General features: G+C 43.5%; 3 protein-coding genes across 3 annotated transcripts; 2 read left to right on the plus strand and 1 right to left on the minus strand.

The window, feature by feature from the left end:
• Nucleotides 1-6,479: 6,479 nt before the first annotated feature.
• LOC146633204 (volume-regulated anion channel subunit LRRC8D) lies at nt 6,480-10,349 on the plus strand. The gene is made up of 5 exons (XM_085352070.1): nt 6,480-6,824; nt 7,464-8,045; nt 8,155-8,405; nt 8,744-9,121; nt 9,227-10,349. Exons 1-5 carry the CDS (start codon nt 6,480-6,482, stop codon nt 10,347-10,349), a joined length of 2,679 nt encoding a protein of 892 aa, XP_085208196.1.
• A 1,186-nt stretch (nt 10,350-11,535) lies between these two features.
• ddx39ab (DEAD (Asp-Glu-Ala-Asp) box polypeptide 39Ab) lies at nt 11,536-17,333 on the plus strand. The gene is made up of 10 exons (XM_085351378.1): nt 11,536-11,606; nt 12,466-12,682; nt 13,022-13,149; nt 14,820-15,096; nt 15,216-15,334; nt 15,469-15,600; nt 15,740-15,849; nt 16,007-16,151; nt 16,295-16,442; nt 16,780-17,333. Exons 2-10 carry the CDS (start codon nt 12,475-12,477, stop codon nt 16,794-16,796), a joined length of 1,284 nt encoding a protein of 427 aa, XP_085207504.1. The 5' UTR covers nt 11,536-11,606; nt 12,466-12,474; the 3' UTR covers nt 16,797-17,333.
• Nucleotides 17,334-17,880: 547 nt separating this feature from the next.
• Nucleotides 17,881-26,530, minus strand: LOC146633206 (CCN family member 1). The gene is made up of 5 exons (XM_085351379.1): nt 26,320-26,530; nt 24,882-25,095; nt 23,755-24,198; nt 23,104-23,282; nt 17,881-20,276 (listed from the first exon to the last, which is right to left on the minus strand). Exons 1-5 carry the CDS (start codon nt 26,368-26,370, stop codon nt 19,971-19,973), a joined length of 1,194 nt encoding a protein of 397 aa, XP_085207505.1. The 5' UTR covers nt 26,371-26,530; the 3' UTR covers nt 17,881-19,970.
• Between the last annotated feature and the right edge of the window lie 479 nt (nt 26,531-27,009).

Raw genomic sequence — 27,009 nt, forward strand, 5'->3', positions numbered from 1 at the left:
TGGTTTTCTCACTTACAGCAATGTGCCCAGGTTCATGTGGGCACCTTCTCCACTTTGGTTTCATCTGTCCAAAGAAGTCTTGTGGTTTGTTCAGATGCAGCTTTGCAAAGCTAAGCTGTACTGCTGTGTTCTTTTTAGAGAGAAGAGGCTTTCTCTCATACTTGCTCAGTCTTTTTCTAATCGTGGTGTCATGAACTTTAACATTTAAAATGCTGACTGAGGCCTGTAGACTCTGAGATGTAGCTCTTTTTTTCTTTTCTTTTTTTTTGAGCCTTACATGCAGGCTGGATTGGTAAAATGACATACTGGTAATCTGGCTTAGACGTAGTTCAAACTAACTTTTTTTCTTTGTCGATATAATCATACAGGCTATGGGGCAGCTTTAATGGCCACTCCTCATGGTCCATTAAACTGGATTGATCCATGGATCCTGGAATGCCTGGAACTGTCCACAGTACCCTAAAAGCCTTCATCAGGAATTTGATGGGGATGTGGCGGACAACACTAGAGGCCAACTTCAAGCCAAAAGCACAAGTGACCATCGAGTGCTGGATTACCAAGGAGATGCTGTCCCTGCTGATGTTCTGCACAGGCCTGGACCCCACCAATGGATACCTGCTACAGAATGGAGCAAACATCAGTCACCTCCTCTACATGGATGACAACAAGCCGTATGCCAGGAGTGAATGAGACATCGATTCCCTGATCCATACCACTAGGATCTATAGCAATAACATTGGAATGTCATTCAAGGTGGGAAAGTGTAGTCGGATGGCAACAAAGAGAGGGAAGGTAGTCAGAACTGAGGAGATTGTACTAACAGAAGGCAGCACTGCAAACACTGAGGACAACAACACGTACCTAGGAAAGCTGCAACACCACATAAGCAAGTCCTGAGGAGTCAGCTGAATGGGAAGAACAAGACCTGGGCAATCACCACCTACACCCTGCCAGTCATCAGATAGCCCACTGGGATAATACGCTGACCAAAGGAGGAGACAGAAGCCACTGCTGAGTGGAAGGAAGGGCTAGTGAGTGTCAGAACCACTTTCCAGGACGAAACGGCAAACATCCATGAGTACATCAGGAAAATGGCCAAAACTGATCATGCCCTTAGTGAATACCTCAGGCAGCAGAAATTTGAGAAAGAAGAGGAGCTAGAGGAGGAATTGTCATGAAATGACAGGCCCCTGCACGACATGCATCGGCAGATAGAGGAAGTGGCTGATACTGAGAAATCCTGGACTGAACAGAGGCACTAATCCTGGCAGCACAGTAACAAGTTTAAAGCAGAAGCTCCAGCAAGGTTGGGGTCTACCACACCAGACAAGACAAGACCTCAGCCACACCCTGTGCAAAGATGCTCCAGAGACAGTCCAGCACATAACACCAGGGTGCAAGATGCTAGCAGGCAGAGCATACACCGAACGCCAAAACCAAGTTGCTAGTACAGTATACAGGAACTAGCATTGTTTTCATTACTGACACTGGATTGCCCAATGAACTCTCTCCTACCTTCCTTCTGCGAGAAAAAGAAACTAGAATTCCCCTTCAGCTACACCATCAGTGGTACCACGAACAAAAAGTAGTAAAATGAGTTCAATTATTCTTTGCAATGCATTTTTAAAGAGAAAATAATGTGATTAAATACTGTATTTCTCTCTTTTTTTGCATATACATCATTAGCATTGCTGTTTTGACCGATCATGGTGGGCAGCCTGGCTCAAAACGCCAGGGTTGGGGTGATTTTGCTGGGATCTGGCATCTGTCCTGAACGTAGAATGACGGACTTCAAATTGTTTACACCTCATATACCACCTTTCCTAGATTGATGGACAGCAACAGTTGCTTATTTAGGGTTACTGCTGATGTCTTTCCTCCTCGCTTTTGTGTTAACAAACACCTGAAAGCTCCAGACCAGCAAACAACCAAAGCGTCAGCTTTTATAGAGGTGCTCACACTTGGCGATGATCAGTTAATCAAGTGATTTGTAGCACCTGCCTGTTTCTTGCCCTCCTAATTCCTATTAAAGAATTAAGGGTGTGCTTATTTATTCACACGTGCGCCTACATTTTTTCTTAGTGTTTGTTAGATAAATAAACAAAGACACGGTATAATATGTCATGCTTTGTGGTTCATCAAAAGTTGTATTTATGTGATTTTAAGACTTGCTAAAGAGCTAAATTATTTTTATTACATCCTGATACATAAAGTTCAGATTGAACAGCGGGTGTACTTTCTTTGTGTCTATTTAAAAAGTCTTGAACATTTACAGAAAGGGCCTTGCTTCTGATCATAAGTCAGCTACTAATTCTAATAATTCCATCGGAGTTACAGAATATTTACCATAAACTCGCCATCATTGTGAAGGGTGTCTGAGCTGTTTGCTTGTGATTAAAGATGTTAGCCATTTGATGTGTGAGGTTTGTTGCAAACTTGTGATGTTTTTTCATGACATGGTCGTGTGAATCCTGTCACCTAACTCAACCCCACCCAAAACATCCCTGCCTATGGGCAAGGGTGTGTGAGTGCGTCACAGTGTGTGTGTATATTGCAGTTGAAAAGGTGTGAAGCCGCAGGGTTTAGAGCACAACTTTGAAACCGAGGGTGTTTATAGGATAGCAGCCCCTTGTAATGTTCATCGCACCACAGCCCTGCTTTCTAATTTTGTAGCCACGTTCCCCGAAAGAGATAGAAAAACCTCAGTTTATTTTGCAGTGAGATCATGGAAACCATAATGTGCTCTCTTTTGAAAACAAGAGAAAAATACAAAGACTTGAGTTGATTAGCTCTCTGTGCAATGACTTTTGTTCAAATATTATTTTGTTTATCACATTTAGCTGTGCTGAGGCTGGCCACTACACATACACAAGCATTTACCCTAAATGTGTAGACTGACGTTTATGGAAGTGCATTAATTTCTTCCTGTGAGTTAGCACATACTGATAGCCCTCCCATTTAAATAAGTATGGACAGACTCTTGGGGGTGGGTACCTCAGCTAAAGCTAAAGTGTAGCTTTCATCTGTCAAATACTTTTAGCATATACCCCTTAATATACAGCTTTACATGCTGCAGAAATGTAAGGTCAATAGTACATTTAATGCTTAGTGAGCTGACTCTAAATAGCCAGGAAATCAGATATTTCAGCTTTAACATGTTAGCAAGCAAAGGAGCTTTTGGAGAAAATAATGAGCTTTGTTGTTCGCTAAATCACAAGTTCCATTGCAACGCCATAATTTGATGTGTTGCATCTGTCATACATACAGTTACATGGAAACATTTTCACACAACTGTGTGTATGATGAAAAGCGAAACCCCTCTGAAACACTACAGCGTAATCTGACGTATGCCAACCAAACTGCAAAGCTGCCCACAACTGCTGTGATTGGCCAGGAAGGAAGAAGTCACAGCATTTCTTTCTGTTGGCACGGCATATAAAACAATCACATAGTAATTAGCACATAAAGCTTAAATACCAGAGACATCAACTACTTGCGTAGATTACATTGTAGGCTATACAAAGATTCATAGCAGAAGTCTAAATCAGCCGAAAGTAGCAGCAGATGTTTGTGGACTTTGCTGGTTTTAAACATTCACGTCTATGTCAAACAATCTTCCCAGCAAACTCAACCTAAGGTCAGATGGTGCCAATGCTCAGAAAAACTGAAATAAATCAAAACTACATCTTGGCCTCTACAGGCCTCAATTAGCATGCTAAATGTTAAAGTCCATGACAGCACAATTAGAAAAGACTGAACAAGTAAGGCTTGAGTTGAAACAACTGCCAGGAGAAAGCATCTTCTATCTAAAAGAACATGGCAGCACGGCTTAGGTTGGCAGTTACATTTGAACAAACCATAAGAATTCTTGCATTTCTTGGATTTGGACAAACCAGACCAGAGTAGAGATGTTTGGCCGTGATACACACCACCACAAGCAAACAGCATACCAGCACAAACACCTCCTACCAACTCTTAAAGCACAGTGGTAGAGTCTTGATGATTTGAGCTCGGTTTGTGGACTTCAGCCTAACTGAAATGCTGCGCAAGAGAGCTGTGCATAACACAGTAAAGAAGAGTACAATGTTAGAGACAGCCCAAATCTCAGCGAGATTAATTATTTTAAGTTAAACTTGCTAAATGTGGTTCTACAACCTATTGAATGGTGGGGAGTACAGCAGTACTTAATTTTTCATAGGATTCCATATATTCATTTGCAAACTGTGTGCTATGAAGGCAAAAAGAGCAAAGCTAAAAGGTAGAACAATCTAGCACTGTTAACTAGTGGAGACCATAGTTATAACACCAATGATAATTTATTCTTCTACTGGTCTAAAACTTGTAGAAAGAGGAAAGATTAGAGGTCTAAGGAGCTTAGAAAGAAAAGCGACTGGACTTCTTTAAGTTTCTTGAAGATGTTTTAACTCTGCTTCATCCCAGAAGTTTCTTCGATTAGCGGTCTTTGCCATTCATCTATGTAACCAAGATGGCAACGGTTGAAGGCGAGAAGTGTACAGACTTCCAAATTCAGCTTTTTTGATTGTTATGAGTAAACAGTAGGGGTACTAATACAGCACTTCATGTAACCATTGTCAGCATAAGCGTACACAAACACCCACACCCACATATGCATACAAGCAAAGAGAGAAAGAGAGCTTTAGAAGAAAATCTAATGCAGTCGGTGTAAAACTGCACTGCAATTCTCAGCTATGTAAAGCTTTTAGATTTAATAAACGCTCAGCAATCTGGGGCGGTATTGTGGGTTTGAATGTTTACGTAGAGAAGCTGAGCATGTTATCTGAAGAACTGTCCTCGTCAGTCACAGTTGCAGAATTTATCTTGAGATTTTTCTCTGTGGCATGAGTGAATGCATTTCTCGCTCACACATAATGTTTGCCACCACTGCTGCATCTTCCACACCACTTTTCGTTTCTGCTCTGTAAAACCAGGCCCCACTCTCAAAAGCATGCACATATGCAGACACACGCGCGCGCGCACACACACAGTTTTCACACTTACACACATACACCAGCTGTGTGGAGTAGCTCATCTTGTGGTTCATTTTCAGTTTGAGTGTTTGCTCCAGATTGTTTAGTGGCCTAAATATCAAGGAAATGACACACCAGAAATTTACATTATGACCCTCTCTTGCACACACACACACAAAAATACTCACAAGTCAGTTTCAAAACTTTGGTCATCAAAGTTCTTTGGCCTTTAAGGTCTCACTACAGAAGCTCGGGTTTTGTAATTAAGTGGTGAGAGCGGCACAAGAGGAGCATTCACAGATAATGTGTGCGACTACAGTTGAGTGCAGTCAGAGCGGTACCGTAACTTCAGCGACCTCTGCTGGACAATGCTCTCAGTTAACTGTTTTACTGTAGTTTATGTTGTTATGCAACCTTATACCTCTTTTATCTGACGCACTAGACATTATTTGCTTTAATCCATATAAGGATTTTAAGTATGAAGCTGCAAACACAATAACTGACATATATTACAGCTGACACCTAAAATAATGTGTAGTTACAATGTAAAAAGTAAGGCTTAGGGTAGTTTATAATACAGCCCGCATACCTACTAGTACTGCAAAATTAGAATGAAGAAAGTGGAGCTATAAGTACTCTGTCTGCTTTTCTTGGTTATCACCTTGTTCTACTGAGCCTACTGGGAACTACTGTTGGTGACTTATGGAGGCAGATTTCACCAGGCTGTATTGTGAAGTGTTGTCAATTGAACTTTCCAACAGTGTATAAAGCTGGTAAAGTGTTCCCGTCATTATGCATATGAAGTATTTTCACTTTGTCCAGTGGAAACATTTTTCCACTGTTTTTTTGTGTGTGTCACATTTTTGTCTACTTCAGTTCTGAAGGAGTTAAAGGGAGCAAGCAAACCCCCTGTGGGTCTTGAGCAGGCTTCTAGCATTGAATTAAATTTCTCAGCCACACATCCTCTGCTGCCATGGCAACTTTTGAAAAGCCTTGTGCCAGTCAGCTCAGGAGGAGTTTGTTTTGTAAGTTTCAGAAGTTTTTCACTGCTAAACCAGACAGCGCCGGCTTGGAGTTTCTGTAATGCGGCTGTGGGTTGATCACAAGTAGAGAGAGAACAGCAAGAGAAGAAGTTATTTGCACAGGTAGGTGAAGAGCTGTGGATAAAACAACAAGGACTGTTATGATCCAATTTGCATTGTTGCCAAGTAGAACTTAAGTGAACTTTTTTATATATATATAATTCGTTTACTCTTAGTTAGCAACAGCATTTCAAAGTTTTCTGGAATACATCTATTTGAAATTTCAAAAGATTTTCTATGTATTATATCAAATTGACTGTTAAATATTCACAAAATTCACTGTAGTTCAGTTCTGCAGTTTAGCTCATGATGTGATCCTATAATACAACTTTCCACATTTGGTCAGTGCTGTAGTTCTCTCTTAGTTTTCTCATTTTTAAAGCAAATCTTGCAGGACCCAGAGGACGCCATGTTTTCCCTGTCAGAGCTAGCGCCTCTGAATCAGCATCAGAACAGGTCTAAACTGCTGAAGCCCTGGTGGGAGGTCTTTATGGACTACCTGGTGGTCCTGATGTTGATGACATCTGTCCTGGCTTGTACGGAGCAGCTGTCCAGGGACCGAGTAGTGTGCATTCCTTTGGATTCAACTACAAACACTAGTGATCACAGTCACTCAAAAAGTGCCAATGTGGGACTGTCTCCATCGTCACAGCCTCAAATACACCACGCACACAAAATCGGCCCAAATCTTCACTCTGCACCTCGGGGTCGGCGCACGCACTTGGTGTACCAGCAGTACATTTATATTAGCCAGGTAAAGTAGTGCTGGCTTTGTTGTTTTTGTTATTCACTCTGTGAAAGCATAGAGTGAGCTATATTTAACATTCTGAACCTTTATGTAAAAGGACCTGCTCATACCCACAGGTTATTAAACCGCTTATCTCAGCTCTACAGTGGAACTTTAATCTCCCAGTTTCTTCTGATTCACACTTTGACTGTTTCAGTGCTCACTCACAGCTCTCATGGTGTTGCTTATTTAAGCCTTACTAACCCTCGGAGATAGAACCATGGTTTACCCCTATAGCCAACCTATAGAAGTAAACCAGCAAACAGTATATCTAGTATGTCTACTAGACATACTAGTAGTTCTGTCTACTAGTATGTCTAGTAGACAGAACTAGTATATACTAGTTCTGTCTACTCACAGAACCAGTATGTCTAGTTCTGTGAGTAGACATACTCACAGAACTGGGCTTACAGTGTATCCTGTATTTTAAGCTTTTACCCATTCAAATCAATTCAATTAAAAAGAATAACTTTAGCACCCATTTCAGTTTTTATACTAATCCTCTTCCTTTGTTAACAGGTAACCCTTTGTTATTAATGTTTCACAGTGTATGTCTGCTGCCCCCATGTGGTCAAACAATCAATTGCTGTTTGCCTGTTTCTATAGGTGTGCTACCATGAAGCTTTGCCTTTGTCCTCCCGCTTCTTCCCTTACATGGCCTTGCTTCAGTCCCTCGTCCTGGTAGCCAGTGGCTCCTTCTGGCTCCACTTTCCCCACACCTCATCCCGCATAGAGCAGTTCCTATCCATCTTGGCAAAGTGCTGTGAGTCACCCTGGACATCTCAGGCCCTGTCTCATGCCGCCCGCCAAGAGAGCATCCAGGAGATGGTGGAGGAGGGAAGACGAGCACAACAACCACACCACCGAACTTCCACTTCCCCGACAGTGACCCACACAAGACACTCGAGCATAGACTCGGGCACAGACAGCCCACTTTTAAAGAGGATAGACAGCGCATTTGCCACCCCTCCATCCCCTTGTCCCTCCACACTGTCCTGTAACTCCACTGTGTCTTGTGTATCTCTTGACTCCCGGGAGCAACTTCCTTCTTCCAGCCCATCAGTAATGGCTGACAGCCACAGCCAGGTAATCAGTCTGGATAAAAGTGATGGGGAACAGGCGAGGGCGCTGTTTGAAAGGGTCAGGAAGTTTAGGTCCCACTGTGAAAGCTCAGCTGTCATTTGTAAGGTAAGAGATCCTCTAGTCTGCTAGATTTACAGATCAACTTCTTTGCTACCTTAATTTTTTTTTAATTCCATGAATCGTTTAGTCTTGATGCCCATTTTTCCCTCTTCAGGTCTACTTGGCTCAGACAGTTTTCAAACTCCTGATTGTAACACTGATTATGAGTTACACAGTCCCTCTTCTCGGCTCCCTGTCCTTCAACCACACCTGTCACCCTGAGGAGCGGGCCCTGGTGGGCTACGCCACCTTCGAGTGTATCCACGTGCTCTCCTCACTTCTCCGCAAACTGCTGGCGGCCTACCTGACCTTACTGGGCCTGTATGGTCTGCTTAATTTTTACACTCTCACCTGGATTTTAAGCAGGTTAGAATAAAAAAATGTTAAAGGTGCACTTTTCAGTGTTTTTATCGCAGAAAAGGTAGGAATATATATTTTTAAAGTGGATAGTTTTGCCCAAAGAAAGTTAGAGTATGTATGAGTGCTACTTCAGGCTTTAACAGGCTTTGAGGAGAGAAACTAGTCTAAATGTAAAAAGCATAAATAAATAAATGATGCTCCTGATGATGAGCATATCAGAAAACTAGTTACAGGGGTAAAAAATGTAGTGCTGTGTTTTTGGCTACAAAATATCCTGTTTGATGTTTCTCTTTGTTTTTTCTTTCTTCTTCTTCTTCTGCCTTGGTGTGTTTGAGTCAATTCAGCTCTCTGCAGCAATATTCCTTCCATTCACTGAAGGAGCTGAGCTCCCTGAGAGATTTTCCTGACCTGAAGAACGACCTGGCCTTTCTTATACACATGTTAGACCAGTACGACCCTCTGCTGGTCCAGCGTCTCTTTGTGTTTTTGTCGCCTGTCAGTGAGAGCAGGCTGCTGGAGGAAAGCTTAGAGAGGCGCTGGGGGGAGGAGAAGCTGCACGCCATGATCAGCGTGGATGCAGACGGCCGCTCCAGGCTGCAGCTGGTGGCCCTGCCTCGCCTTCCTCCAGCCCTCTTCACTCTCAGCCAGCTTCAGGTCCTCAAACTGGAGCTCATCCCAGACACCAGGTTTACTGCACACATGACCAGCATGACCTCACTCAGGTGAGTTGTACAGTGCAGGGGCGTAGTCTTTGAAAGTATTTCTTTTAAAGTATTCACTTCTTTTTAGACTCTAACTTGGACTTTTATGTGGCATTCCAACTACAGGGAGCTGCACCTCTACCACTGCACAGCAACTGTGGATCCCAGCGCGCTTGCCTTTCTCCAGGAACGTCTAGAAGTCCTTCAGCTTACCTTCACTCAGGCATCAGAGATCCCCAGCTGGGTCCTCTCCTTGCGAGGCCTTCATGAGCTTCACCTCTCTGGTCGCTTAGGCAGTGACGGTGGGGTGGGCCGTAGCTGGGCACTGGGGAGCCTACGCCAGTTGCGACACCTACGTGTGCTGGTGATTCGAGGCATGTTGCAGCGGATCCCCGGTGAGCTCTGCGAGGTGGCAAGCAGCTTGGTGAGACTGGAGATCCAGAATGAGGGCACGAGGCTGCTTGTGCTGATGGGCCTGAAGCGGATGGTTTACCTGACAGAGCTGCATCTGCAGGATTGCCAGCTGGAGCGTTTACCCTCTGCTCTGTTAGCACTGACCAACCTCCGGGTGCTTGACCTGCAGCACAATAACCTGAGGACTCTGGAGGAGCTGCTTAGTCTGGCTCACCTTCGTCGTCTCTCTTGTCTTAGACTTGCTTACAACCGTGTTTTGGTACTGCCGGCCAGCGTGGGTGTGCTTAGAGGCCTCGAGCTCTTGGATCTGTCAAACAACCAGCTCCAGAGCATTCCTCCAGCGCTCTTCACTCTTCGACGCCTTCGGAGGCTCCTGCTTGCCGGTAACCTGCTGGAGGAGCTGCCTGCTGAGGTGAAGGCACTGCAGCTGCTCACAGAGTTGGACCTCAGTGGGAACAGGTTGGAGAGGCTACCCACTGAGCTTTTCAATTGCTGTTTGGAGTTGCGCACCCTGAATATGTCTCACAACTCTCTTAGCTTCTTACCCAGAGAGATTGCAGCTCTAAGTCAACTGTGCAGGCTGGACTTGCGCAGCAACAATCTGGAAGAACTGCCTGCTGAACTGGGCTGCTGCTCAGGGCTGCATGGAGGTGGTCTCCTGGTGGAAAACTGGCTCTTTCTTTCTTTGCCACCGCATGTCAGAGACTTCCTGAGCCGCTCTTACACCCCAGGTGGTGCGCACACAGAGGAGCATTCCAGGCCCGAGTCTGACAGTTTTCCCTACTTCTCTCCTACACAGTGGAGCTTCTCTTCTGCTCTGGAATCACAGATATAAGGACAACAGCTATCAGACTGGTGACATAATAAAATAAAAGCACTGATGGAGTTTCTTACAATTTAGAAGGTTTTTCTTCAACTACTACATCAGGCAAATTCTTCACCAATCTGCCCTTATTGTCCATTTTGTTTTTAGAAAATGCAGAACTAACAGATGGACTGCTTTGTATTGCATTGAAAAATATTTCTGGAATATTTTTGAATAAGAACATCTGTGATGAACGCATAAATTGTGAGTTAAAATCAAATGAGTGTGGACATCTCCATTAATATATTTAAATAACACTACTTGTCATTCTGTATTTGTAGTTTTCCTGTTAAAGAATGTGAGATTTTATAGATGACAGAGCAATAAAATTTATTCTTTTGTAAAGATTTCTGCAGATCTGCAGATACTTCCTGATTGCTTCCTGTATAAAAGTATTCTTCAAAGTATTATGAAAGCTGAGACCTGATGCCAGTGTATCCATGTTGGATAGTTGGAAATACTGATACTTCTCGTTATTAATACAGTTACCGTATTATCGGCCTTTGGCGCCCCGTTTGTTATTCGTAATTCTGATTTTAATAAAAGGTTGTAAACGTTAGTAATGCTTCAACGACATTTATGCTGTACAACACTAATGCGTTCATTGACCACTAGAAGGCACTAAAGACTTTTAATTCTCAGTGCTTAATGTTTCCAGAATTAAAGCTTGATTTAGACTTGTGCAAGGAAACATAGAAATTACAGTTACATATACTTTTATTGATGGAGTCCGAATTTCTTCACACTGTTAACATCACATCCTGGAGAGGAGTTTTGCCTCGCGCGACTTGAACGTCTAGATTTCATACAATTTTAACGATTTCTGTGAAACAAAAACAAACTAACAAAATTGATCCAACCTGAATCAATTCCAGGAAGCTGTTTTATATTTAAGGTCACAGGCCTGCATTATCATACGCAAACACATCCCGGTTAATTTTATACTTATATTGCAGCAAAACGTGACTGTATTAATTTATTTCGAGTGTCCCTCCCGAGCTCCCCTACGGAGAGCAGCTACAACTGTGTCCCGCTTTTTTCAACTGCGACGGACTGCGGCACACTTTTTGTCCAATCACAGGCTGCTTTTCACAGAGGTCGCATAAACGGGCGAATGATATCGACCCGCTTTAGTCGAGGCGGAACTTCCGGTTGGTGGTATAAACTAACTGAGGCCTCTCCATGCGGTTGTGATCTATCGGGGCAGTCGAAGCTAACACCGAAACGGTAGGAATCCTTGAACTACTTCATTGTCCCGCTTGGGCGGCTTTCCGCGTCTCGTTTCACCTAAAGAAGCTTGTGAATTATATTTGTTTAATTTGGGCTGCAGTAGTGTTTGCTATCGCTAAAAATAACCTTTCGTTGTTTGTTTCAGGGGGCGGTGTTACTTAGCGTTTTGTAGCCTAGCATTTGATAGCCTAGCAAAGCAATCGCCACTTAGATTTCCTTATTTACACGAAATATGCCGCCTTTTTGTCATCCATATAACACTCCCGTTACAATTACGAAAAGATCGCCTTCTTATGCCGTTGGGAATATTTAGTTGGTCGTAGCGGATTAGTTGTTGTCGTGTAGAAGAGTAGCTTGCCACGTTAGCAATGGTTATGCAACACAATGGCTTTCTAGTGTTGTATGCGCTTAGAAGCTAACCGGTTTGGTCAATTTGACATCGTCGGTTACGGTTTTGACCTTGTTTGTTATATTGAGTGTACGTGGTCGTACAGAATATTTTCTGCCTACAAAACACTAGAGTATTCATATTTAGGCCTGCTCTGTTGCGTGTTTTCTTGCTTAGCATTTCTTAACCACAGGCTTACTCTTTAAAATTCAGTTCGAGTTATACACAATAGAGCTAATGTTTGGAGTCACGTTTATAACCAACCACGATTTTCATAGTTGCACAAAGTCAAACCCGCCTTGTAATGGTAGAATAAAATAAGACTTTTTAAATGTATTAAAATATGTGCAACAAGTGGGCTCGAATAAGAACCTCGCTTCATATAATCTAAGTAAAGGGAGCCCTCTCTTACAGACACAGATGAAGGACAGTGATCATTAATACTCAGCTGTATTTTCTTTGTTCCAGACAAATACAATGGCTGAGAATGACGTTGACAACGAGCTCCTTGATTATGAAGAGGATGAGGAGCCTCAAGGAGCCCCCGAGAGTGCAACCCCAGCAGGCAAGAAGGAGGTGAAAGGTTCCTATGTTTCCATCCACAGCTCTGGTTTCAGGGATTTTCTTCTGAAGCCGGAGCTTCTCCGCGCCATCATTGACTGTGGTTTTGAGCATCCATCTGAAGGTGAGACGCATTCAACTGTTCTGGTACCTTTTGTTAAATGGGACTAGTGGGGAACTGGCAATTGAGTTTGTTTATGGCATACCCTTGCACTACACTGGTAGAACCAGTCAAAAGCTGTAAGTCTGCATGTTCTTCAACAGCGCTTACCTTATCTTGCTTGCATACATTAAGAATTTTTGAATAGCTTGACTTGCTTTGTGCGTCTAAAAAAATGCACCACTCCCAGCAGGACTGCCACTCCTCTTGTGCTCTTTATAGCAGTTCAAAGAAATTGATTTGCAGGTAATAATAAGACTGCACTTAACATTAATATTTGTGTTGTGTTGTTTAAAAACACAGTGCAGCATGAATGCATCCCACAAGCTATCCTGGGCATGGACATCCTGTGCCAAGCCAAATCTGGTATGGGCAAGACGGCTGTGTTTGTGTTGGCCACCCTGCAACAGATCGAACCCGTTGACGGACAGGTTAGTATGTGTGTTTAACATGCTTTGACTGTGCCTTCAATGTTGAGCTTTTCATTTATCGGCAATGAATGTTATTAGTCTGGTAATTAATGAACAAGCCAATAAAAGCTGATAGAGGTCCAAATGTTTTTGTTGTCCTGTTTTTGTTTTTAACTTAGCTGAAGTCAGAGCCACCTGTGAGAGAGCACAAACAAGACTGATCAAAATCAGTCTTAGTCAGAGCTAGGGAATGCCAACAGAATCAATACCCATGGTACCATTTTGATACCAAGATTTATGAGATGCAGCAGTGCTCGTCATCAGCTTATGCAGGGAGGCAGAAATCCTTCCAAAACTAAAGGAGGCAGGATGTGGTTTAAAGTATTCTATTGTCAAAGAACAGGTGGAAGATGGAAAGTCGTGCAACTGCAACAAACTTCTGCTCTGTCTCTTTTTTTAAGGAAGGCAGTCGGCTGTGCAGCTACTTTGCATTCAGGTGGCTGCAAAATCTGAGATAATTGATTAGCAAGAGGCGATATGCAAACAATAATTGGACTTCCAATTTAGCAAGGCACATGAAAGACTGGTATCCAGAGCTATTTATGTGGTTCACGTTGAGGACGAATAAGTTAAGAGTGACATCCAAAGTTTTGTCCTACAAATCTTATCCAGAATCACAGATTACTGCTTATTTTGTTTGAGACTCCCCATTGTAAAATAACCTTGAAATGTTTGTGCTCACTTAATGTAACTAACACGAGTTACAGTCACTTGCTAGTAACACTAATGGGCTACTCGGCAGCCATCCTAACATCTCAGTCTGGGTCTTGTCAGTAAAATGATGTCAACATTTAAATAAATGATCAGAATTCTAAAACGTTTTAGTAACAGTTTAAGTACCTGGCACCAGCCAGTCATTTTGTTTCACTATCCAGCTGTGTGATTCTACTGGTATTGGTACCAACTGATGAATTTCTGGGATCATGACATTCCTTATTAATATACAAATAACAGATTTCATAGGTGACTTATAACCAGCAGGTTTCTTTGTTGGGATATGCAGTTTTGAGGACAACAATAAAATATGTTTTAGCGGGAAATCTACGACGTAATCAGAAACCCGTCTTAACGCTGCACCAAAACCTTCCACATAACTTGACAAGAGAAATGTTACTACATGTTGGGTTTTCTATGTTACGCTTGCGGGTTAAGAGGGGTTTCCGTTTAATATGTAGATTTCCTGCTAAAGCATAAATCAGGCATAAGGGTCGATTGGCTTAAGTGTTCGTGTCAGTGCTGAAATGCAGCGCAGCCGATCCTGGTGGAATTTGGGGATTTGAGAGGATGGATGACATTCGTTGTGTATTATAGCATCAGTCTATTTGATTGTAAGTGGCATTTTCATGTTGTGCTTGTTATGTGGAAATTATACACCAAAGAGTTGATATATGGCTCAGTTCTGGCTTGTAGAGTTGCAGACCTTCAAGTCTAAGGTGTTATAGCTACAGTGGGATGTAATTTTCTTTCAAGGACAGATGCTTAGATGATCATAAAACACTAAAAATGTAACATTAACATTAAATGCATCTTGTCGTTTGTAATGTAAAACTGTTCATTTTAAACAAATTATTCTGCCTACCTTTGACTTTTTGATAGATTTTTGGATTTAATCTGTGTTTCCTTGTCTCCAGGTGTCTGTATTAGTCATGTGTCACACACGAGAGCTGGCCTTCCAGATCAGCAAAGAGTACGAGCGTTTCTCCAAGTACATGCCCACCATAAAAGCAGCCGTATTCTTTGGTGGCCTGCCTATCAAGAAAGACGAGGACGTCCTGAAGAAGAACTGCCCTCACATCGTTGTCGGAACTCCCGGCCGTATCCTCGCCCTGATCCGGAACAAGACGCTCAGTCTGAAGAACGTCAAGCATTTTGTCCTGGACGAGTGTGACAAAATGCTGGAGCAGCTAGGTGACTTTTCTTTGCTTTTGTCTTCCCAGTTTTCACCAAGTCGGCAGCAAAACTGCAGTAGTCAGTCAGAATCTTACCTTAGTCATTTTTTTCACTCTTTTTCTTTCTTCACATGGCAGACATGAGGCGTGATGTTCAGGACATCTTCCGGATCACACCGCATGAGAAGCAGGTCATGATGTTCAGTGCAACACTGAGTAAGGAAATCCGTCCAGTGTGCCGCAAGTTCATGCAAGATGTAAGTAAGCAGCGGAGGGCTGCTTCACCTCTGAATGTCTGTTGTTTTTTGTGAGACAACTCATCTCCACCACTTTCGGTCTGTACTGAAAACTGCTGCACTGAAGTTTTACTTACCTGCTATCTCATGTACAGCCCATGGAGGTGTTTGTGGATGACGAGACCAAACTTACACTCCACGGCCTGCAACAGTACTACTGCAAGCTGAAGGACAGCGAGAAAAACCGCAAGCTATTTGACCTGCTTGATGTGTTGGAGTTCAATCAGGTGAGGGAACATACATCTTTATATTGTTGCAAGCTAATGTTTGTATTCAAAAGGTCCCAAATACTCATTGAAAGCTGTAATAAAAATTGCATCAGAGGTCTAACTCGGTGCTTCCTTAATGCCCGTGCGTTGCCTCTAGGTGGTGATCTTCGTCAAGTCAGTTCAGCGCTGCGTCGCTCTGTCCCAGCTACTGGTGGAGCAAAATTTCCCTGCCATTGCCATCCACAGGGGAATGGTTCAGGAGGAAAGGTGACTTATAAACATGCTCTGCTGAGCTTCAAATGTGTTGTGTATTTTTGAGAGCAGGAGGCCTCATCCTTCAACTCAACGCATTAGTCTTCAGAGAGTGCTTGTTGATAATCCTCCTGATGGTTCTGTCCTCCTTCCCCTTCTTACCCTCTCTCAGGCTGTCTCGCTATCAGCAATTCAAAGACTTCCAGCGGCGGATCCTGGTGGCCACAAACCTGTTTGGCCGAGGGATGGACATTGAGCGAGTGAATATCGTCTTCAACTACGACATGCCAGAAGATTCTGACACCTATTTGCACAGGGTGAGAAATGAATTTCTTAGCCCCTCTCCTTTTTCATATGCAGGAAAGTTGGCTGTCTTATTTGCTCATCAAGCACCGTGTGAATGCTAGTGGTAGTCCATGTTGCAGTTTGGACTTACTCTTACCTTCTCTGCGCCCCTCAGGTTGCCCGTGCTGGTAGGTTTGGGACCAAAGGCCTGGCTATAACCTTTGTGTCAGACGAGACTGATGCCAAGACTCTAAACGATGTGCAGGACCGCTTTGAAGTCAATGTGGCCGAGCTGCCAGATGAGATTGACATCTCATCTTACAGTAAGTGTTTTTGGTTTTTCTTATTTCTGAATGCCTCCTTAAAAGCATACTGATGTCTTTAATAACATTAGAACCACTGTGATCTGTGGATTAAAGAGTTTTGCAGCACTTTATTATTAAATCATTGCGTTAATGCTGAAGCGTTCCCCACAGAAAATTGCAGTAAACCTTTACTCGGCAACAAGACGCAACAGTTGGTGCTGTCACGTTAACTGAAGCGCTCCTCAAATCCTTCACATATTTAACCTGTTGCTGAAACGTCGGTATGCTCAGCTGTTGCTCATCGTTCTGATGTTTTGCGTGCTCAACTAGTCTCTCCTTCTCTCCCCCTCTGTAGTCGAGCAGTCCAGATGAGTCCCCGGCCAAACGGCAGTCTGCTCTTCGTGGATCTCGTCTTGTATTTGGAAGTAGACGTACTTCACCATTGATTTGAAAGCTCTGCCTTTCCTCTGTTCACCAAACGTTTATTTTTATTGTCAGTTTTTAGGGGGGTTTGGTTTTAATTTGTCTTTGTTTTGCTTAATGGAATTAAAACTTTTTATAAAATGTCATTTTACTGTTGTGGTCACTTATGAGGATGCTGTCTCTGCTCAGTTTTCATTGGTTTCAGTCTCAGCAGCGACAGAGCTTCAGGGAAACTTTCAGAGGAACATGTGATAGGAGTCTGTGCTTTTTCTTTATGTCCAAGCAAGATTTGTATAGGAGATGTTTTGTTTTCCTTCCCAGTACAAAAAAAGTGGCTGTTTGGCTGGTAATCAAAAAGTTGTAAAGACACAAATTTGGCTCATATGGCAGCTCTTTCTATGGATTTTTAACTGAATATCCTCCAATAAATGAAGTCACCACATGAACTGGTAGTGATGAATTTGCAGATTTTGACGGGGCAAAACATGTCACTGTTTAACTGTAATTTTTTTTTCTTGGTATTTTGTTTTAAGTATTAAAAATTCAAAGTGTTAAACAAGTGGAAATCTGCTTAGATGATTTAGCAACAATTCAATACTGGATAAACATCACTGTGCAGAGTCATAGTGATGGTTCTCTGCAATTTTTATTGCTGCACAGTAACTCAATATTGGATGTTGATATCTTAAGTGCAGTTGGGCAGACACAAATTTATCTTGCCACTAAGGTAACTTTTCTTTAGTACCAAATAGTGACTGTAGTGTACATGTGTAAATACATGAAATGCCTGCTAAATGTTAACATAGTATGGCTCGTTGCAGGGCTGCTAGCATAGCTGTGAAATTGCAGATCTTTGGCTGCTCCGCCACAGCAGCTGGATCTGCATGTTTGATCTGACTCAATTTAAACCAGATGCATTTATCTGCATGTTAGGGGGATGTGTTAAGCGCTACACCATAGAGTTGCTGTATAATTTAACCTACGTGACAAAAAAAAATCCTCTTTTGATAAATGTTCAACAGTGATTGTCAGAGAGAATTTTATTTTTTAAAAAGCGAAACGATGAACTCATTCCAGCTCTTAAAGTCAACTGTAAACTAACCAGATTCCAAGAAGAGTTAATCACAAGGAACACTTTTTTTTTTAAGCATAAGATCTTAAGCATGACTCATTACAGAAAATTACAGACTTATTAATGTACACTACTAGTTCTACAGTCATCAAGCTTTCAAAATTGGCACTTAATGCTCATAAACGATCTGAACCCTGCCTCGTCCAGTGCTAAACTATACATGGACTACTTCAGTATAATGATTGGCCCTTATACAGCAGATAGAACTACAAAGGTAACAATGTGTCTGTACATAGCTGCACTATAGTTTCCCTCAATAAAACTAAAGATACAATATCAAAACCACAGCATCTTCATGGGCAAAATAGCAATGGAAAACACAAGACATTTCTTAGCAAATTAAAGTTTAAAAAGAACCCCTGATAAGGATTTGGGGCAGCATTTGTTTTGTAGTTGAGATGGTAGGGGGGGAAAACATTCACCTCAGGGCAAAAATGTGTAATTTATGGCACAAACGGATAAAGTACATTGGTGCTTCCACTGAGACGAAGTTACCACTGTATACAGTAATTTTAAAAAAGGCAGTTCGTGATTTCAACTCATCTGTATGTGGATACCAGATTAGGCTGTGAATCAAGGTTGCTGTAAGGTGCTCAAACGTCAACCCAAACACCAAGTCGGGTGGATAATCATAATAAAGGGCTAAGCCATCCGTAACGTACAACCTGAAGATAGACTTGACAGTGTTAGTTTCCTTAGAGGTAGGCTCCTGCTGACATTTGGCAGCTGTAGACCTCAACCCCCTGAAAACAAAATTACATAAAGCTCTTCTCACAGCCGTGTGAAACGACTGAACAGCCTTTCAACAGCATTTCTCAGAAACAGGATGCACTTTAACACGAAGAGGCTGCTCAGTTACGAGCCAGATTAGACGACAGAGCAGTTCCACCTTCAAATCACAAATAACACATTTACCGTGGCACACGCAGCTTTCCAAAATTCATTTATAAAACAAACCAGAGTGGACGATTGTCTCCTTCTGCCATCACGAGTCAGGATTGTACCTGGCCAAATTAGGTGGTCGACTTGTTGGCGACAGAATCCTGAGCGTGTTCTTCGGATGCTCGCGAAATGTCTCAGTTTCTTGTGAAGGCAAGGCGAGGGGATGAGTCCAGCTGCGTAAACAACCTTTGACATTTTTTCCCACTTATGCCTCCAACCACCAAGTTCAACTCCAACTTTATCCATTGTATATACCTCATTTCCTCCTTTATCATTTGTTGTTCATCATTAGATATGGCTTTCTGACCAAATCTGAGCCCGGGGTCAAGTCCTGGTTTGATGGCAGTTCCTCACCCTCTCTCTGGGCTCAGCAGTATTGTCCGCCTGATATTGTTGTTCTGCCACATCGATTCTCCGAGAATAGCAGCGCCACCTTCCCCAGTGGCAGGCTGCTGTGTCATCATGTCTGTCTCGACAATAAATACCAGAGAATAAATACCATAAAATGACCCAAACCACATTCCCGTCAAAACATCTGAGACAAACTTCCATCTTCTACCAACGCCATCCTATTCTTCTTTGTCACTTAGTCTATCAGTTGTCATATACTGGAGTGCGCAGACGTGATTCCAGCAGGTTTGTCAAATCCACACCGTGAATCCTTCAGCACACGAAAGACTTATGCATGTCTGTGTTTCTCAGCTGTTCCCAAAAACAGTTCTAGGGAACTTTTGAAGCTGGGCACTAACATGGGGTCTGCTTACACCCAAAGATTTATTCACAGTTTAAAGTCTGGCAAGGCCAGAAACAGCTTTTTATCTACACTAAAGCAGGGCCTGGTCACTTTTGCGGTTTCCACATTGTGAGGTACGCCCAGTCCGAGACACATTCCTCTTTTCCGCATTCATCCTCAAATGTTTCGGTGTGTGTTCCGCTCATGGATCCACTAAGGACAACTACTCTATAATGGGTACTGCTGGGGCGGGGGTGAGATGGGGGAGTTAATGTCTGTTTTTATGAAGGAATGTAGGTTTGGCAGGGTAACGCCGCTAGTCATTGAATTTGTGCGTGTCCCCATAGAGCCACAGCTGTGGGGGCATTACGGCCTCGTTGAGATGGTTGCACTCGTCGCTGCACTTGCACGACTGGATGAACATCACGGACCTGCTGAAGCGTTCGCCGTCAGGGCAGGCAAAGGTCACGTTAGCTGTGCGGGTGCGACGTGGCGAGCAGCAGCGGCCGTCCCGGCATACTCCACAGTAGTTGGGCCGATAGAGGCGAGTGCTCCTACAGCCAGCATATGACAGACGATGTGGCTCTGGGGCCTTATGGGTGCGAGAGCACTTCCTTCCTTTCTGTGGACGGAGAAAGAAGAAAGAAGCAATTCAGTTTTTCCAGTGAAAAGGCTTCACCAGGTGTCTACAGCCATGCACGCAGGGCTGTGAGGCTGTACTGTTCACCATCCTGGTTTAGCCTGTCACAAGGGGAATGTTTTCCAGTGAAAAGTAAATGAACTGATGTTGATGGCACTGACATAAAGTAGTGCCCAAATTTAAAACTTGATGTTGATCCTGCTATAATGTCACCAAAAATCACAGACTGTATATAAAAGGTGGACATGTATATAAACAATATCAGTTAGCAAACAGAGCAAGAGGGTTCCTGGTTCAAACCCCAGTCTGTCTCTGTGCATCTTAACCATCCAGGTGCAATTGTTTCAAAATTGGCCACAAGTATGAGGAAGACAAAGTAGATAGAACATAAGCTTTTTTTCTTTTTCTTTTTTTAAAGCACGTCCCAGTGCAATCCTAACATCTACCACAGTTGTTCCATCACATCTCCCCCAAAAACACTTCCTTTGTTTTGTGTACTTTTGCAGCATTTTTCTATTTTCTTGGTGTTTTCTTAAGTTGCACTGCATTTGACCTCTCAGGGCAACTGTACACTTGATCTCTGAGCTCTTTAAACACTTTCTTGCAGAATTTTTAGTCTTTATTTAGCGATTTGAGGTCTTATCGTTTTATAAATTATGATCAAAATAGCTAATAAAACATAGTATGCTTAATTGTGGGCTTACCTTGTGATTATCAAGTGGCTATTGTGTGAGCATGCAGAGTTTTTGGTCAGACCCTCCAATCACTAACTAATGGCTAATAGAGCTAAATTCATCTTTTATATACACTCTATGATTCCAGTTTACCCTGAATGTGGACCAAACCTTACAGTGATCCAGTGATCCTGACATCCAGTGATGTCAGGAATAGTCAGGGGAACATGAATAACCGCATAAATTCACCTTACATACTTAACTCTACCAGGTCTAAAGGTTGTCGAGATATTTAGAGAATTTGACTCTCTGGGTGATCCATAAAATCTGCTAACAAAGTCTTTCTTTGGCACAGGAGGCATGGGTGTGGTGTGTAGCCGGTTTAAAACTGTGCTCCAGTGAAAGCTTTATGGCTTCACGTTTGCTTGAAATTAGAGCTGCCACCGTACCATAGAGCAGCATCAAGCAACTTGTTATTCATCGCTCATGACATGAAAAACAAAGTTAATGGGCTGAAAGAAATAAAAGGTCAGAACAGCAGATGAGCGCCGGAGAGAATAGCGTGCCAGCGATAGTTAAGGATTGACACTTGTTTCCATTAACACCCACAGCAGCTCTGCAAACACTGGGAGAGCTCAGAGAAACAGGTGCACAACAAGCCAATCAGCTTCATGAGTGGCTCGAGGCAGGGGGCAAAATGTTTCTGAGAGTGTTTTGTTTGAAATGTGAGAGAGCAACAGAGTGGGCGAAGTGCTCTTTAAATCACACAGCATAGTGCCACCGAGTGCAGCTGTCGGCCGCGGTGTCACGTCAGTGAAGGAGACAGAGTTATTCCTCTGTCGCAGCAGCAAAAAGTTCTCCGATTCACACTTATGTAGTCAAAGTTCAAACGTGAACATGAAGCCAGTAAAAAAAGTGCAGCTTCGTGAATAAAGGAGCAACTGAAAGTCGCATTAGCAGGTATCAATCTATTAATTATAGACTGTATATAAAAAAAAAAAAAAAAAACAGACACAGTAAGATGCATTTTGAAGCCTCTGTATTAGCATTTTGGTCACCACCATGATGTTTTTTTGGTTTCTTTTACTGTGTATTTGTACGAACAAACTGCATGATCTATGGTGGGGTTTTTTTGTTTGTTTGTTTTACACAGTTTGCCTTTGCAGTTATTTCCATCTTAAATTCTGTGTTTAAAATTAAAAGCCCCTGTTATTCATATTAATGCAAAAGTTAAAGTGTCTGACCTGTAGCAAAATGTTTAAAGTTGCGCTTTTAACTTTTTTAGTAGTCATCATATTTAGTAGTAATTAAGCCAATTAGGTTTATTATATTTGGGTAGATCAAAGTGATGATGACATGAGCTGTACCATGTACAGGATAGGGCCGTTGCCAGTTACTTTTTTATTACAAGTTACACGTTCCTAATGTCTTCTAATGACTCCAAAGTGTAGGTAATTAAGTATGTCTGTTGACGCTCTGCATCTTCAGAGGTTGTGATGAAGCTACAGGATGTGTTGTGGCCTACTTCTTGGCGTTGAGCACTTGCCGTTTAACCAGGCAAGGCTTTCTGATCTTAGCCCTGTTGAAATTTTACTTTTATAATTCAGTTCCAGTAAAGCAGGATTTCATTAGATTCATTTCATTAGATTTCATTATGATCTTTGAACTGAGCCAGGCTGTTCTCTCTAGTTTCATTCTAGTTTTCATATTTACTGTATGAAGACATTTACTGTATTGAGAGTGTTGTCAATCATCACAACCAACCCTCTGGCAGGAAATGTGAAATGGTATTTTCAAAACTTTCAAACTAATTAGCTACACTTTGATATACTTTGATATACTCTGATCTACAACGAGCTGAAGCCACAGGTCTCGTTCCCCTCTGTTTTCATCTCACACAGCAACAGGACTTTGAATAGACAGAATGGATCAAAAAGGGGTCCAGCAACAGAGGGATTCGAGGGGAGGGGGCTTTATACATGCCATGATATTAATACAAACTGCCCCTCGAGAGACGCTTCTTTCCTGAATCTTATTTAGTCTGGTTGCTGGAACTCCGTGGCTGGGGTCATGAGAAGAAGGTCTGCCTTTATAAGGATCTTTAAAGCATCCAAACACACTCATGCATTCCTCACCTTGACTGGGATGGACATGGAGCTGCAGGGCCGAATGTTGCACAGGCGCGTCTCCTTGATCATTTTACACTGAGCATTGTCATTTGTAACACGAGAAGAAACGCCCATCCCACAGCTCCGGGAACACTCGGACCAGGAAGTGGTCTGAACCACGCACTCATCACTTGTTTGCTTCCAGGCTACGAGAGATGAAAGAAAGGACACGTGAGGGAGAGCGATGATGGGAAATATTGAGAGAGAGCCAGAGAGAAGCCAGGTCAGCAGGAGTTAAGCAGGGGGAGTGAAGTGGCTACTGGGAAGTTTGAGGGAAAAGCAGAGGTACACAGATGCACAGCACACTGGCCTTATTCACTGAACAGGCAACACTGACGCACAGAGAGGATGATTACAGAGCAGGGAAAGCTGGGTGACGGAGGCATGTGCTGTGAAAGAGCAGTGTGTGTGAGTGCGACCAAGAGCACCTCTGGTGTGCAAGGAGCCAGTGGAAAACAAGCTTCACATAAATGCCAAAACACATGCATGGACGCCGGGGAGACGGCTCACAGCGAGGCCGTTTGTGCATCAGCGGGCTGAAGTGAATAAAGCGTAAACAGGACACTTTACTGTGTAGTGGAAACAGGCGCACTCCACAGCAGGTCACCAACTCCTCACCTGCCAGGTGCTTGTTTCCACGTGGCTTGCCCCACTTGCGTACCGCTTCCACCAGTTCGTTGCCAAGGGTATCCTTCTCCTTTTTGTGTTTGTAAGTGTAAAACTTCCGGTAAGGCTTCGGGAAAGGCTTTGGGTAGGGATACACTGGGTAGGGAATGAATGGAGGGTACGGAGGGAAAGCGGGAGGCTGGGGTCGGCGATACACCGGGGGCACGACCGTGGTTCCCTTGTGGCAGTCGATGCTGAGGCAGCACTGCCCGGGCACCTTGACCAGCTGCGGGGCAGGGCAGGAAGGTGACGCCAAGGGCACGTGGCTGGGGCAAAGAGGCACGCACCCTACTGCTCCATCGATGCAAGTGCATTGGTGTTTGCAACCAGCTCTGAAGTTCTCGCCGTTTTGATAAATCCGACCGCTGTATTCGCAGGAGCGGCCCTCGGCCTTCGCTGGGAGGAAGAGAGAAGACAGGCGAGCTGGTCAGAACGCTTTTAATAGCACACACTTAGTCTTTAGACATCAAATAGCAAGACTTTTATGTGACTGTGTATTTAATGTGTGTGGTGGACAGATGAAAGGAGAGAGAGAACAGTCGCAACATCTCCACATTTAAGAAGCAAACACTATTCTTAGACCAGAAAGGGAACGTTGACTTGTTTACAACGTCCTTTCCCTTAACACCCTGAGTGGGACTCCCCACACAACACCCCGGATACCCCCACCCCCCTTTATATAGCAACACCCCCAAATAAACACACATATAAAAATACCACTGTCTGTGCATGTGTGTTTGTGTGTTTCACGGGCCTGTTTGTGTACACACTGCAGCACTTATATAAATACCGGGGCTGGCTGGGTTTCAGTCACAGGCTCATGAAGGTGCTCTGTTTTTTGAAACGTGGCACAGGCTTCAAACCTCAAGCCCCTATCAAAGAGAAACCCCAGCCGCCCTGGCTCAGAAGCCAGATTCCCCACCCTGAAGTTACACATTGCCTTACTTCAACCCCCAAAGCTGTGCCTGATCTAAAGCAGGGGTAAAAAAATAAAAAAAAATAAAATAAAATAAAAATTCACCACTTCTCAACCCTTCCCACCCCCACCATCCCTGCTCTGCCACCTCTGTGGTACATACCCCTGCAGATGCCATGGGTTCGGCCCACATCATTGCCATAATTGCACTCCAGTCCTTTATGGTGGTCACAAGGGCGCCCCTCATGGCAGTCTTGGTTTAGCTGGGCAGCGCACACCTTGCAGCAGCCGCATCCGTCTGGGACTGAACTTACCCCTGGGGGGCAAGATGGGGGCACTGCTGGGCACTCGCACACTACTGGACACTCAGCAGTCACCTGCAGGAAGGGACAGAGTAATTTAACCTTCTGCACCAAAAGGAATAAAGAGAAAAATCACACTGGAACCAGGCAGGACAACAGATTGACTCAAGTTACCCAGATCACAGAAAGTCCTCAACGTGTATGTATGAATGCGTGTGTGTGTGTGGCTTAAAATATTGCCTGAATACTCGGCACTGTCCTGAACCCCACAGGGGTATCTGTAGCCCTCTGTCGCCTTCCGCTTGGCATTCGCCTGGCAAGAGGGGATGAAAGGTACGTTCACTGACCCCCACCTCCCGGCTTCTAAATCTTTTGTTTCTGACCCCCTTCTGTGTCGACACACACACAAGCCACTCTCACCACTCCCAGCATTTATTGGGATCACACAGCCTGTGGATCACAGGGAGCTGTCAGTCTGACTGTCCGCAGTCAGATCACCTACAGTGATCCCTTCCTGACTCCGCCGCCACTCTCTTAACCCGGGCCAAGTTCTGGTGTGCCAGAACCAGCACTGGCACTGCTTTCACTCACTGCTGAGGTTCCTGGGAGGGTTTAAAATTACATTACACAAAGACTGAACAATAACTCGTGAATCACCGTGCATAACATGGTAAGTTAAAGCATCTCCCAGCCAAAAGTCACATAATATTCCTTGAGATATTTATGGAGCGGAACGACTTCATATCGAAGTGTATTTTTATACCCATTGGATAAAATTACTGTGGTATAATTTTAGACCTACAGTTGGATGGAAGCCGGTGTACACATAGTAGGGTTTATTACTTTTACTTGTCAGATAATTTAATTAGACTGCGAAGAGAGTGTAACCAATTACATTTATATAGTTTGCATATATTTCCCCTTTACTTGAATATGCTTCGGACACTAGTGATCACATTTGTAGTGTAACATTACAAAATGTAATGGAAATAAACCGCCAAACAAATCGTAAAATGACTCAACTGACTTTACATGGGACCTCTTGAAACACCGCTCAAGACCTCTTATTGCTCCTCAAGCCTCAATTTGGAAACCAGCCAACCAGAAAGCACAGTAGCCGCCGTATTAATAAGCGATGACAATCTTAACAGTGCTGGGAGCCACTGGGCCATTATTATTTTGGCACGCAGCGCTAACACCAGCATGAAGAGCAGACCCTGACAGCACGAGAGCAGCACGGGCGCGTGAGACCTTAGAGCTCGTGCGTTTGCATGAAGGGAGAACACTTCACGTACTCACCGAAGCGACTGTAACCACTTGTAAGGCAGCAAATAATAGCAGCGTCCCCATGCTGTCAGCGTGCTCACATGGAAGACGGGAGAGCGTTTAAAAACAGCGCTCTGTGACAGGAAAAGCCCAAATCCTTCAAGTGAGCAATAGCGTTGGTCCACAACAGTAAAATCCGACTCGCAAAAAATATATATATATTTATGTATCCTCACACGTCTTCCACCAATCTCTCAAGTTCTCACAGACCAAAAGTTTGAGCCTTGTTTTTATATCGTTCCCTTTCTTTTTATGGCAACCACGCCCACCCCAGTCCTCCTTTAACCAATTAGGACACAGGCGCGCGGCCAAAGTTGGAAAAAAAAAGAAAAACAGGGCGGGAGGGCATTGGAAGGAGGCGGGGCTTGGACCTCCAACACAGGTTTGGTTGCGGGAGGGGGCGTGGCCAGCCATGAATGCACTCATTCATAAAAAATCAGAATTACTACATTCCAAAGAGGAGCTGGCTCTGGGATGTTTATTTATTTATGTTCGAGCGAAAATAATATTTTCGATGCTTTAAAGTCCTTTTCACACGCAAGCCTCTGTCCGGCTGCCGCTTTGTGAGGAGTAAAATAAATATACGCAGCTGCTCGTCTGCGCTACATTAATACTGGGAGCAGCCATGGAAAACAGCTAGGAATTTCCTTCTGCCACTTTATA

This window comes from Diplotaxodon limnothrissa, linkage group LG4 (genome assembly GCF_057381915.1).
Source record: "Diplotaxodon limnothrissa isolate DT_005_m linkage group LG4, D_limnothrissa_male_GT1.1, whole genome shotgun sequence".
Lineage (NCBI taxonomy): Eukaryota > Metazoa > Chordata > Actinopteri > Cichliformes > Cichlidae > Diplotaxodon > Diplotaxodon limnothrissa.

What these genes read in the sequence shown, in the direction of transcription:
- LOC146633204 (XM_085352070.1), top strand. Translation starts at nt 6,480, where the DNA reads ATGTTTTCCCTGTCAGAGCTAGCGCCTCTGAATCAGCATCAGAACAGG. An exon ending in GCTCAGCTGTCATTTGTAAG is followed by an intron (nt 8,046 to 8,154) that starts GTAAGAGATCCT and finishes TTCCCTCTTCAG; the next exon opens with GTCTACTTGGCTCAGACAGT. An exon ending in CTCACCTGGATTTTAAGCAG is followed by an intron (nt 8,406 to 8,743) that starts GTTAGAATAAAA and finishes GAGTCAATTCAG; the next exon opens with CTCTCTGCAGCAATATTCCT.
- ddx39ab (XM_085351378.1), top strand. Translation starts at nt 12,475, where the DNA reads ATGGCTGAGAATGACGTTGACAACGAGCTCCTTGATTATGAAGAGGAT. An exon ending in TCGAACCCGTTGACGGACAG is followed by an intron (nt 13,150 to 14,819) that starts GTTAGTATGTGT and finishes CCTTGTCTCCAG; the next exon opens with GTGTCTGTATTAGTCATGTG. An exon ending in GCCGCAAGTTCATGCAAGAT is followed by an intron (nt 15,335 to 15,468) that starts GTAAGTAAGCAG and finishes TCTCATGTACAG; the next exon opens with CCCATGGAGGTGTTTGTGGA.
- LOC146633206 (XM_085351379.1), bottom strand. Translation starts at nt 26,370, where the DNA reads ATGGGGACGCTGCTATTATTTGCTGCCTTACAAGTGGTTACAGTCGCT. An exon ending in AAGTGGTTACAGTCGCTTCG is followed by an intron (nt 25,096 to 26,319) that starts GTGAGTACGTGA and finishes CCCTTCCTGCAG; the next exon opens with GTGACTGCTGAGTGTCCAGT. An exon ending in TGGAAACAAGCACCTGGCAG is followed by an intron (nt 23,283 to 23,754) that starts GTGAGGAGTTGG and finishes CATCTCTCGTAG; the next exon opens with CCTGGAAGCAAACAAGTGAT.